This window comes from Triticum aestivum, chromosome 3D (assembly GCF_018294505.1).
Source record: "Triticum aestivum cultivar Chinese Spring chromosome 3D, IWGSC CS RefSeq v2.1, whole genome shotgun sequence".
Taxonomy (NCBI): domain Eukaryota; kingdom Viridiplantae; phylum Streptophyta; class Magnoliopsida; order Poales; family Poaceae; genus Triticum; species Triticum aestivum.
Genome location: NC_057802.1, coordinates 561,640,396 through 561,652,314, shown reverse-complemented (window position 1 = coordinate 561,652,314; position 11,919 = coordinate 561,640,396). Strand labels below are relative to the sequence as shown.

The following is an 11,919-nucleotide window of genomic DNA, read 5'->3' as shown; positions in this document are numbered from 1 at the left end:
CACATGACTGTGTGGGATGTTTTTCTTTCTCTTCATATGGGAGACGTACGATTTTAAAAGCGGAGGTGCGTATAAGAAAGAAAAGACTCTTCGTGTGGGAGAAGAAGGGCTTTAGAATCGAAGATGGCCTATGAAAGAAAAGGGAAGAAACGAAAAAAGTTAAAAGGGATTTTTCTAAATGAGCATGTGATAGGCCAAACTAAACATATCACCTCTTTTTATTGGCGGGTATAAATAATATGAATTCCAATTATTTCTACCAAATACATTATATAATATTTCAAAAGGTAAACCAATAATAAGAAACCATTCAAATGTCATCCTCGCGAGTGTGCGAGCTCCTTTGCTTGTGTTTATATAAAGAGCAAGAAGCAGAAAATACTTGCTGGGAGCTAAAAATATAGTCTCTCTATAAAGAAATATGAGTGCGTTTAGATCATCACTAAATCCAGATGAAGGGAGTACTTGTTAATTTATTTTTGAGAGCTGCAAATACCGGCATTTATTTAGCAAAATACTACCTGTAAAGAAATATAAAAGTGTTTAGATAACTCTTTTAGTGATCTAAACACTCTTATATTTTTTTACGGAGGGAATACTAGTTAACGGGAACATACAGAGAAGGACAAATACCTGACCCACGAGAGCATGGGCCGGCCCATACGACACCACTCCTTCATTCCTCAAATCATTTCTTGCTCTTCCGCAAACCGAAACCCTCGCCGTCACTCTCCGCCGCCGGCCATGGCCGACCCGCAATTTATCCTCGGCACCTCCATCTCCGAGATGCTCACCGGCATGGAGCTAGACGGCGAGGACCCTCAGAAGCTGGACCTCGGCACAAACTATCTGCTTTACTTCGTGTACGACTACCTCCCGCACCCGCCGGTCTCCCCCACCGCCACCCTCTTGCCCTCCGGCTTGCCGTTGCTCCCCGACGGCGTAGACCGCATCAGCCGCCTCCCCAATGCGGTCCTCCGCGAAATCGTCTCCCGCCTCCCCGCCAAGGACGCCGCGCGCACCGCCGCCCTCTCCTCGCGCTGGCGCCCCCTCTGGCGCGCGGCGCCCCTCTCCCTTGTCGACAGCCATCTGCTTCCGGACGGCGGCGCGGCCGGGAAGTTTCCCATCGGCGTCCCCTCTCCCCGTGCCGTCACCGCCGCGGTGTCCCGCGTTCACGCGGCGCATCCGGGGCCCTTCCGCTGCGTCCACCTCACCCGCAGCACCATGGAGGAGCACCGGGGCGAGATGTCGCGCTGGCTCGACATCCTCGTCGCCAAGGGGGTCCAAGAACTCGTCTTTGCCACGATCTTCGGCTGCGCCTCTATCTCGGCGTGTGGAGGCTCCCGGACACCGCCGCCGTACCGCGCGGCGCCAGATTCCCCAACCTCAAGGAGCTCGGCCTCTGCATGAATGTCATGGAGGACCATGATGTGGCCTTCATGCTTGAAAGAAGCCCCGTTCTGAAGTTCCTCGTCCTCATGGGGAGCCAGACCGGAGTGCGCCTCCGCCTTGTCAGCCATAGCCTGCGGTGCGTTCAGCTGGGATTCACCATGTTGGAGGACATCGACGTGGTGGATGCCCCTCGCCTGGAGAGGCTCTTTCAGTGGCAAATTGTCTCTCCGGGACAGGTCGCCATGAACTGCTCTTCCAGGATCAAAATTGGCCGTGCACCTAACCTCCGTCACGGAGGCTCCGTGTGGTGGGATACCTTAAGCCAGGAGATCAAGAGCTGGGGATTAGCAACACCGTCATCGTGGTACTCCCAATCTATGATCTCAATTAGTTTATCTGACCTTGGGTGCATTATTTACAGGCTGGGGCCAAGGAGAGCATTGCCCCTAGTGTCCAGATTCTGGCCATAGAAGTGCAGTTCGGCCTCCGCAATGCTGTCAAGAAAGTGCCTGGCTTTCTCAGATGCTTCCCTAACCTGGAGACGCTCCATGTCTATGTAAAACTGGTTAACTTAACGATATACACTTGCTGCATTGGCAATTTTGCAATACTAGTTTCTGTGTTATAAGATATAGAGATCTCTAAGATATATCTAGCATAGTCAGAACTGACTTTGTATCTTTTCTCAAAAAAAAAAACTAATTGCTTATCTAGCATGGTCAGAATTGTGAATCAGATTAATCAAAAATGAAAAATCTGCTGGCCTGCTCATAGATAACATAGATCTATCCTGAACTTGTCTGAGACTAAAGCCTTAGTTGTTGTTGCTCATAGTCATAGATAAGATACCTGAACTAATGTATGCACTGATTGATTTCATCTGCAGTCCCGCCGCATATCTGAAGAGTCCACTGGCAAGGTCAATCTAAAGTTCTGGCAGGACGCTGGTCCCATGAAATGCGTGGTGCAGAGCATGAAGAAGGTGTTCTTCTACGAGTTCCAAGGGTCGAGAAGCGAGGTCGCTTTCCTCAAGTTCATCGCGGAGAGAGGTCGGGTGCTGGAGCAGATGGTTGTTGTGGTGGCCAGCAAATGTTTCTCCTCTGGCGAGGATAATGTGAGGGCCAAGCTGAAGCCCCTAACGAGCGCGAAATGGAGCAGCAAAGCTTGCAAAGTAGAGTTCTCCAAGAGCCCGCACACTGAACCTGGAAGTCCTATTTACAGCAACAAGATAGCTTCTGATTTTGGGTTTGCTGACCCTTTTGACCTCCTCGAGTACCACTAGATGCAGAAAGGATCTCTGTAAGTTAATTAGTAGCACTATGCCAGTGCCTCTGGTGCTGCAAGACTACTTGTTACTCAGCTAGACTTGGTGTTCTTGGACTTGGCAGCATTTCTCTTGGCAAGCTGTGGCATGCTTTCTGGATGTGGTGTTACATGATGTGGTTGTTTGTGCCAAGACGTGGTACCAATAATTTCTTCAAGTTTGTTCCATCTTCACTTTATTTTCCTTTTTACATTGCAGTCAATTGTGTTCCATCTTTAAGTCTGGTTGGAGTCTGGTCTTTCTGGTTTGTCCAACTACATTTTCATTTATGCTGTCAAGTTGCTGTTGGTATGCATTAGCCGTTGGCGGTGTGCATCGTTCCACAGGCTCGCCACGCCGCAGTGAGTTTTTTTTTTTTTTTTGGTTGCGAATAGCGCGGCAGTGAGTTAGGAGTGCCCTTGAGGATGTTACTGCACACTGTTTGTTTGTTAGACTGTTAGCCATGCATGGTGAAAGAACAGTTCAGTTAGTAGGTGTGCTGGCAGGAAGTTGGTGCTTCCAGATGTTCTTTTGCCTAGCTTAAACTATCACAAATGGTTTGATGTAATTGCTTCAGGGAACAATCTGGATGATTTATATAACAGCGTGTGATACAACTCTATGCTCTGAATGTACTTCAAACTAAATTGAGGCTTTCATTCTGCGTTTGTGTTTTGATCTGAAATGCTTGAGCGTGATTCCCTCCGCGGCCCTCTGTGTAAGGTGCTTCTAAAATTTAATGTAAGATGCTTCTTAACTCAGGTTCAGGTTCAGTGCCTAAAGTGGCGGACGCCGGTGAAGAGGGGGAGACTCCCTCCAACTTAACCATTTGTCCTTTTTTTTAGAGTATGCAAATTACGTACCCTAATTTTATAGTAGAAGGCAAGAATTACAAGACCAAGACCCCGACATGGCGGTTCTCTCTTGCTAACCTCTACCCAGCCCCTCCCGCTCAACTCAACCACCTTGCTGACCCTTTCACCGACCAGGAAATTCGGAACTACTTTCTTCAGATGAACCCTAACGTTAGCCCAGGCCTTGATGGTTTCGCCCGTCCTTCTACCGCAAGTTCTAGCACTCTGTCAAACGCTTTGTCCTTGCCTTCTTCCACGACCTCAAAGTCTCAGTTGAACGCTTCAACAGAGCTCACATGATCCTAGTCTCAAAAAAAAATTTGCCACCTTTGTTGATGCTTTCAGACCCATCTCCCTCTAGAATTGCCACTCGAAAGCGCTTGACAAGCTTCCCCACGCCAGACTAAAACCCCTCATCCTTCTTCTGGTTCATGCAGATCAAACCGGCTTCATCTCTGGTCAAAACATCGCAGAAAACTTTTATCTATGCGGTGGATATCATCTCCTGTTGACACTATCGAAAAAAACAACTATCATCTTCAAGCTCGACTTTTCTAAGGCCTTCAACTTTATCTCCTGGGATGGACTATTTGCAATCCAGTCCCTCCGGGGGTTCCCTCCGGCTTGGTCTGGCTCACTCTTACTCCGATGCTACTACCATCCTCAAGGGGGGCCACCATGATTTTGGTGTTTCCACTGGTCTCTCCATAAGATTTCCTTCCTCCCTATGCACCCCCTGGCTCCATCATCGCCAAAATTTCCTCCCTATGCACCCAACGTTCCATAAATGTGAATTGAACATATAAATCTCGCTATGCTACCCGCATAGCCAGGGCACTCACGCGCGTCGCGTCGTTGTGAGCCGATGAAACAAGCATATGCAAATGCAGTTGTCCAAAGAGAAACAGAAGGTAAACCTTGCTGAATAAATCTTGTTGAGGCAAAGAGAGCAAGGAACAGAGTGGAGGAGTTGGAGTTGCAGCTAGCCAAGCACACCCATCATGACCCATGCCATGCCGTGTCCTTAACAGAATCTCTTCACAAGTGGTCTTGAAAAAAGAATCTCTTCATGAAACCCAATCCTTACAAGTTACAATTACTAAGCTCCCTATGAATAGAAGCCTATAAGAGCTCCAAAGTTTTGTCCTCGGAAGTGGACCCTGTCTTTAAGGGTCCAGTTGGATCATGGGTCCCACATCAAAATATCCGAACTGACATTCTACTAAAGTATTTTTCAAAAACTTTAAAAACACTCATAAATTTATTTTATTTTTCAACTTAAAAAACACTGATTTTTAAAAATATTTACGAATTTAAATAATGTTCTTAATTTAAAACTTCTTCATGAATATCAGAAAAAATTTCATTGGTTCTAAAAAATGTTCACAAGTTTTATAGTTGTTCATGATTTTTTAGAAATGTCACAACTTTTGAACAATATACGGGGATTAAAACATGTTTTTAAATCTAAAACATGTTCACGAATATGAAAAATCATCATGGATCGTTAAACAAATGTTCACAATTTTGCAGAAAACATTTATGAATTTGAAAAATTGTTCAATAATTTAAATTATTGTTCCTGAATTTCAAAAAATATTATTCATTTTGAATATATTTGCTAAATAAAAAAATATAAAGTGGAACATGAAAAATATATGAGAAAAGTCAAGAAAAAAAAGAAAAAATATCGAATGAAAACTTTCCAAAACCGGAAGGATCGGACTACATGGCCAACCCAATAGCATCCACGGGGATATGCATTTGCTCGACCGCCTCTACGATATGCATGAAATGTTAATTGACATAATAGTGGGCGCAGCAAAGCGCGTGTTACCCTCTAGTGAATAGAAAAACTGGCCACCCGTTTTTTTGCTAAAAAGAAAAACTAGCTCAATCTTTTCTTAGAAAAAAAGCCACTCATGATGGCTTCCTTGGCGCGCGACACGCAGAGAGGCATGACTTTCTCTTGATGGCGGCGAGACGTAGATTTGATAAAATACTTATGTAGTGTCAAAAAAACAAGTTCAAAAGAATGTTTGCACCGTTCAATTATTTTTTGTAACATTTAAGAATCTTCATACATTTAAAAAATTCTGTTGATTGATATTTTGAAAAAATATGTTCGTCATGTGTTGAAAAATGTTCAACGTGTATTTAACAACTTGTTCAACATGTATTTCAAAAAACAGTACATCATGTTTAAAAAAAAGTTGAACGTGTATCTGAAAATGTTTCACATGTATTAAAAAATTCCACCCCACGCCTCAATATGAATTTGTAGGTTCAGAAAAATTCTTAAAACTTGTCAAAATGTCATCGATCTTTAGAAACCTTCTACGCAACCATGGTTTTGTTTTTTTAATTCAAATTCATAATTTTGATTTTCATTCACACAAATTTACTTTTGAAATATTTGATTTTTAACTCAAAAAATTCAGCTCGATTTAAATTTCAGGCGTTGCCCAAAACAGTGTTGTGAGCCTAATAACGCCCAGTAAAGCCCAATAACGTGTAGTAGGTCAATATTGAACCCTAGCGCCAGGCAGGCCCAGCGCACGCACGGAGCAGCCACGGCGCAAACTCTCTACCTTTCCGCGCAGGACCGACGGCGGCGTCGGCGGCGCAGCGAGTGGAGCGACGGCGTCTCCCGCCGGCCACGTGCGTCGCTGGGTGGGGCAGCGGGCGGTGAGCAGCTCGCCGCAAAGCTCTGTTTCCGGGGAGGAGCTGCGTCGGAGCTTGCCGCAAACTCTGTTTCTGGGGTGGCGCAGCGGCAGCGTCGTCTTGGTGCGGTGGCGACTCCGTGAGGCCTCCGGTGCAAGCCCAGGTTCGCACCCCAGCTCCTCGATCCAGAGCCCCAACTCTGAAACTAGGAATCGTGAATGGTGACTGAGTTGACAGATTTTCGGTGTGGTCGCAGGTTTGTCATGTCGACGTTCGCCGGTGTATCCGTCCTCGACGGCGACAAGCCGTGCTCTTGCGTAACGTCGGGCGTCGGCGCCGGTGCTGGCGCGAGCAGCGTGTACCACCTGCTCGTGGTCAAGGGCTACTCTGGTATCAAAAAGGAGCTGCCCAACGGCGAGAGCTGGTGCACTGAATTGTTCAGGGTGGAAGGCCATGAGTATTCCATCGAGTACTATCCTAATGGCGCAAACCCCAACTGTGCCGACTTCATTTCGCTCGATATTACCCGCCTCTACGACGAAGATGTCGAAGAGGGTGTGGAGGCCAAGTTCAGTTTCAGCCTCGTCGACGACGTCGAGAAGCAGATGCCGACGTACATTCGTGCGACTCGTAAAACCCGTGACTTCCGCAGATGTGATCCTTGTTGGGGTTGCGACAAGTTCATGAGAAGAGATGCCCTTGAGCGATCGGCCAGTCTAAAGTCTGATTGTTTCACCATCCGGTGTGATATTGTGGTGTGCAAGGACAACACCCCAGACGCCACCGGCTCCGGCACCAGCACCGGCACCGAGGTTCTTCTGCCTGACATACACCAACATTTTAGCAACCTCCTTCAGAATAAGGTGGGTGCTGATGTGACATTCGAGGTCGGCGGCGAGACGTTCGCTGCACACCGGTGTGTGCTCGCTGCCAGGTCCGAAGTGTTCATGGTGCAGCTCTTTGGCACCGCTATGCCCAGCGTCATACAGATCACAGATATGGAAGCAAAAGTGTTCAGGGCTTTGCTTTGCTTCATCTACACAGACTCGTGTCCTGAGATGGAGAAGAACAGCATGGAGGAGGATGAAATGCCAGGAGTTGTGGAACAAGGACAAGTAGAGGAAGTACTGGAGAATAAAACGTCAGAAGTTGTGGAACAAACACAAGAAGAGGCGGTAGAGGATGAAATTCTTCTGCAATGGCTGCAGGATTTGTTTGTGGCGGCAGACAGATACAATCTCCAGCGGCTCAAGTTCATCTGTGAAAAGCAGTTGTGTGAGCATGTAGGTGTGAGCTCGGTGGCGTCCACTCTTGCTCTAGCCGAGCAGCACCACTGCCATGGATTGAAGGCGGCGTGCTTGAAGTTTATCCAAGTCCTATCTCCCTCGCGTTTGCAGGCACTAATGGCAACTGATGGATGGGGGCATATAGCAACGACATACCCCTCTGTTTTGTACGAGCTCATTGCCATCCTTGCGTCAAACCAGCGGAAATGACACTCTGGTATGCATGTTCTTCAAGTGACACTCTTTTGTATCCTCTATAGATATCGTAGTTTGTGTGCTCTGCTTTTAATTGTCTCCTCGTGTAATTTGCATGAATGCTGAATCAGAAAACCCCAACATATGGGCATATTGTCTCTTCATGCAATTGCAATGGATGGTCTGTAAATTCAGGTGTGAGGATCAACATTGATCTGCATTGCAGCAATGCACAAGTTTCCCAACAAATTTCATTTTATCCTCATATATTCATCTGTGCATTTTGTCGTGCAGTGTACCTTTGTGCCTCCCCTGTCATTTAATACCCTTTTCTAGTGGTTATCAAGAAGAACAAATGTTTGAAGTTTTTTGGAAAGGGATTTTTATGAACCTGAATTTAGTGGAAACAAACAAGATTGAAGACAAGACAGGTCACCAAGAATTTCGGTTGCCGTGACAGGCGTGGTGTGAAATCTTGATCCTGTACCAAAAAAATGACTTCTCCTTTATGCTTGTTGTTCTCCTCAGATGGGACAAAAAAATGACTTCCGTTGTGGTGTATTTGGAAGCACAGATGATGATTGATTGCTGTCAGTTAGCTACTGTAATAGACAATGAGTTGATGATGAAAAAACCCGCTTGCTTTGCCATGAGCCTGAAAGTGTTGTTTGAATGTGTGATTTCTAGACATTTGCTCTTCTAGTCTTCTTGATGGTTTACGGATGCAATCTAGAATGTCGCCATTCTGCAAAGCCACATGAAGGAAGTGGCAAAAATCTAGATACCAAGTCTTCATACAGTCTAGACCCCGACACTTTCTAGTAAGGAAAATATCATGATAGTAATATGTACCATGTTGTTTTCTCATTGATAGTAATGACACTATCGACAGTAACCGTTCCCCCGCGTCGCCTCTGTCCAGGGCGACTCGGGGCGTTCGACAAACCCTAGCGCGCCGCCTACGGCCCTCTTCCTTCCCGGAAGACGCCGACGGCCGACGGCGGCAGCGGGGCCTCTCCTCTCGGCTCCCCTGGGTCTGTGGCGGCAGGTCTCGGCAGGACCAGGCGGTGCTCCGGGCGTGCGTGTGCCTGGCGTCTAGCCATGCGGCGGCGGAGCTTGGCGAAGGTGGTGGGGCGCGGTTGCTGGTGCTCGGTTGTGCGTCGTCCGCTACCATGCCGGGCGGGGCCGACGGGACGGACGTTGGGCGAACGAGATGGCGTCATGGGTTGTTGGGCCTTGCTCCGGCGGCCTGGCCTCCCCGTCGGTGTGCTGGGCATGTTGCCTTTGTTCATGGTGGTTGATGCGACGAGAAGGACGTGAGGGGAGCTGGGGAAACCCTGTCTCTGCTTCATGCCATGAGCGGCGACGATGATGCCTCTAGGCGCCGTAATCGTTGTTGAAGGCGTTGTAAAATTGCTCCTCTCCTCCCTTCATGGTCTTTGCTCCGGGGAAACCCTTGCTCCCCTCTTGGGACAGACAATGGCGGCGATTTTCTCGCCATTGACCTTCTTGGAGGCATTATCTTGGAGCTGAGTCAATCGCCGGTGCTAGAGGTAGCTTGTTCAGCGTTGCTCTGAAGTGAGATCTATGGACGGCGGCTCGAGGTGTGACGCCCCCGATTTGACCGTACACTAATCATGCACGCAAATGTGTATGATCAAGATCAGGGACTCACGGGAAGATATCACAACACAACTCTAAAACATAAATAAGTCATACAAGCATCATAATACAAGCCAGGGGCCTCGAGGGCTCGAATACAAGTGCTCGGTCATAGACGAGTCAGCGGAAGCATCAATATCTGAGTACAGACACAAGTTAAACAAGTTTGCCTTAAGAAGGCTAGCACAAACTGGGATACAGATCGAACGAGGCGTAGGCCTCCTGCCTGGGATCCTCCTAACTACTCCTGGTCGTCGTCAGCGGCCTGCACGTAGTAGTAGGCACCTCCAGTGTCGTAGGAGTCGTCGTCAACGGTGGCGTCCGGCTCCTGGGCTCCAGCATCTGGTTGCGGCAACCAGGTAGAAAGGAAAGGGGGAAAAAGAGGGAGAAAGGCAACCGTGAGTACTCATCCAAAGTACTCGCAAGCAAGGAGCTACACTACATATGCATGGGTATATGTGTAAAGGGGCATATCAGTGGACTGAACTACAGAATGCCAGAATAGGAGGGGGATAGCTAATCCTGTCGAAGACTACGCTTCTGGCCATCTCCATCTTGCAGCATGTAGAAGAGAGTAGATTGAAGTCCTCCAAGTAGCATCGCATAGCATAAATCCTACCCGGCGATCCCCTCCTCGTCGCCCTGTTAGAGAGCGATCACCGGGTTGTATCTGGCACTTGGAAGGGTGTATTTTATTCAGTATCCGGTTCTAATTGTCATAAGGTCAAGGTACAACTCCGGGTCGTCCTGTTACCGAAGATCACGGCTATTCGAATAGATTAACTTCCCTGCAGGGGTGCACCACATAACCCAACACGCTCGATCCCATTTGGCCGGACACACTTTTCTGGGTCATGCCCGGCCTCGGAAGATCAACACGTCGCAGCCCCACCTAGGCTCAACCGAGAGGTCAACACGCCGGTCTAAATCCTATGCGCGCAGGGGTCTGGGCCCATCGCCCATTGCACACCTGCACGTTGCGAGGGTGGCCGGAAGCAGACCTAGCCTAGTGGCGTTCCAGTCCAATCCGGCGCGCGCCGCTCCGTCGCTGACGTCAAAAAGAGCTTTGGCTGATACCACGACGCCGGGATACCCATAACTACTCCCGCGTAGATGGCTAGTGCGTATAGACCAAATGGCCAGACTCAGATCAAATACCAAGATCTCGTTAAGCGTGTTAAGTATCCGCGAACGTCGACCAGGGCCAGGCCCACCTCTCACCTAGGCGGTCTCAACCTGCCCTGTCGCTCCGCCACAAAGATCCACTTTAGTCATCACATGTGTCATGTATTTAGTATATAAGTATATACCCGTGATCACCGCCCAGGTGATCACGGCCCGATAGTATAGCACAGCAGACGGACAAGAATGTAGGGCCACTGATGGAAAACTAGCATCCTATACTAAGCATGTAGGATTGCAGGTAAAGGTAACAACAGTAGTAGCAAGGATAGGCTATGCATCAGGATAGGATATCGAAAAGCATAACATGCTACACTACTCTAATGCAAGCAGTATAGAGAAGAATAGGCGATATCTGGTGATCAAGGGGGGGCTTTCCTGGTTGCTCTGGCAAGTAGGAGGGGTTGTCGACTCCGTAGGCGAACTGGGCAGCAGCAGTGTCGGTCTCGTAGTCTACCGGAGAGAAGAGGGGGGAGAAACAGTAAATACAATGCAAACATAAGCATGACGATGCGTGACATGACAATGAACGGTGCTAGGTGTGTTTTAACGCGACAGTAGGTGGTACCGGCGAAGGGGGGGAACATCCGGGAGGTATTCCCGATGTTTCGCGTTTTTGGACAGACGGACCGGAGGGGGAAAGTTGCTAGTTTGATAGGTTAGGGAGGTGTGGTGGACGAACGGACTGCGTATTCGGATTCGTCTCGTCGTTCTGAGCAACTTTCATATAGAAAACATTTTCATCCGAGTTACGGTTTAAAAGATATGAATTTTCAAAGATTATTTGAATTTCTGGAATTATTTAATTAACAGAAAAGGGATATGATGTCAGCATGACGTATGAGTGACGTCAGCGGTCAACAGTCCGGCGGCCGGCGCCGGAGCGACTCCGGCGACCAAAACAGCGGCGGCCCCTCGCCGGAGTTGGCCGGAATCGCGCTACGGGGCTCGGGGAGGAGCGGGGCTAGGCTCATTCGAAGGAGCTCGCAGCGCCGCATCCAGTGGTGGCCGTAGCTTCGCCGGACCTGGCCGGAATCGGCGCCGGCGAGCGGCGGAGGCGGCGGCGCGCACGGGTGCCCGACAGAGACGGGGCTACGGTGTGCTATCGAGCAAGCGGAGGGGCTGGGGAGCATCTACGCGCGGTGGGGAGTGCAACGGGCTTGAGCCCGTGACCAAAAGGTCACCGGAGCCTTGCCGGCGGCGAGCTCCGCGGCGCTGCGTTCGGGCGCGCGGGGGGGAAGCAGCTAGGGGGCGCGCGAGAGCGAAAGGACAGGGGAGGAGGGGGAGAGGCTCACATTGAGCCTGCAGGTGTGCGAGAGTGAGCTCGGGGGAGGCTCGAGGCGGCGAAACGGGGCGGCGATCGACGGCGGCCGTGCGGGGA

The 11,919-nt window shown here is 49.0% G+C and overlaps 2 protein-coding genes across 4 annotated transcripts; both read left to right on the top strand.

Annotated features, from left to right (window-relative positions):
- Positions 1 to 677: 677 nt before the first annotated feature.
- On the top strand, positions 678 to 2,512 carry LOC123080493 (F-box/FBD/LRR-repeat protein At1g13570-like). The gene is made up of 2 exons (XM_044503419.1): positions 678 to 1,948; positions 2,279 to 2,512. The coding sequence occupies exon 1, from the start codon at positions 745 to 747 to the stop codon at positions 1,408 to 1,410; it is 666 nt and encodes a 221-aa protein (XP_044359354.1). The 5' UTR covers positions 678 to 744; the 3' UTR covers positions 1,411 to 1,948; positions 2,279 to 2,512.
- A 3,600-nt stretch (positions 2,513 to 6,112) lies between these two features.
- LOC123080492 (BTB/POZ and MATH domain-containing protein 1) lies at positions 6,113 to 8,344 on the top strand. 3 transcript variants are annotated; one of them, XR_006438445.1, is made up of 4 exons: positions 6,113 to 6,376; positions 6,470 to 7,716; positions 7,826 to 7,889; positions 7,989 to 8,344. XR_006438445.1 is itself a non-coding variant. In XM_044503418.1 (3 exons), exon 2 carries the CDS (start codon positions 6,477 to 6,479, stop codon positions 7,707 to 7,709), a length of 1,233 nt encoding a protein of 410 aa, XP_044359353.1. In that variant the 5' UTR covers positions 6,113 to 6,376; positions 6,470 to 6,476; the 3' UTR covers positions 7,710 to 7,716; positions 7,989 to 8,344. The 3 variants fall into 3 exon arrangements, 1 of the variants encoding a protein (XP_044359353.1); XR_006438444.1 differs by having other exon boundaries at positions 6,470 to 7,889; XM_044503418.1 differs by lacking the exon at positions 7,826 to 7,889.
- The last annotated feature ends 3,575 nt before the right edge of the window (positions 8,345 to 11,919 follow it).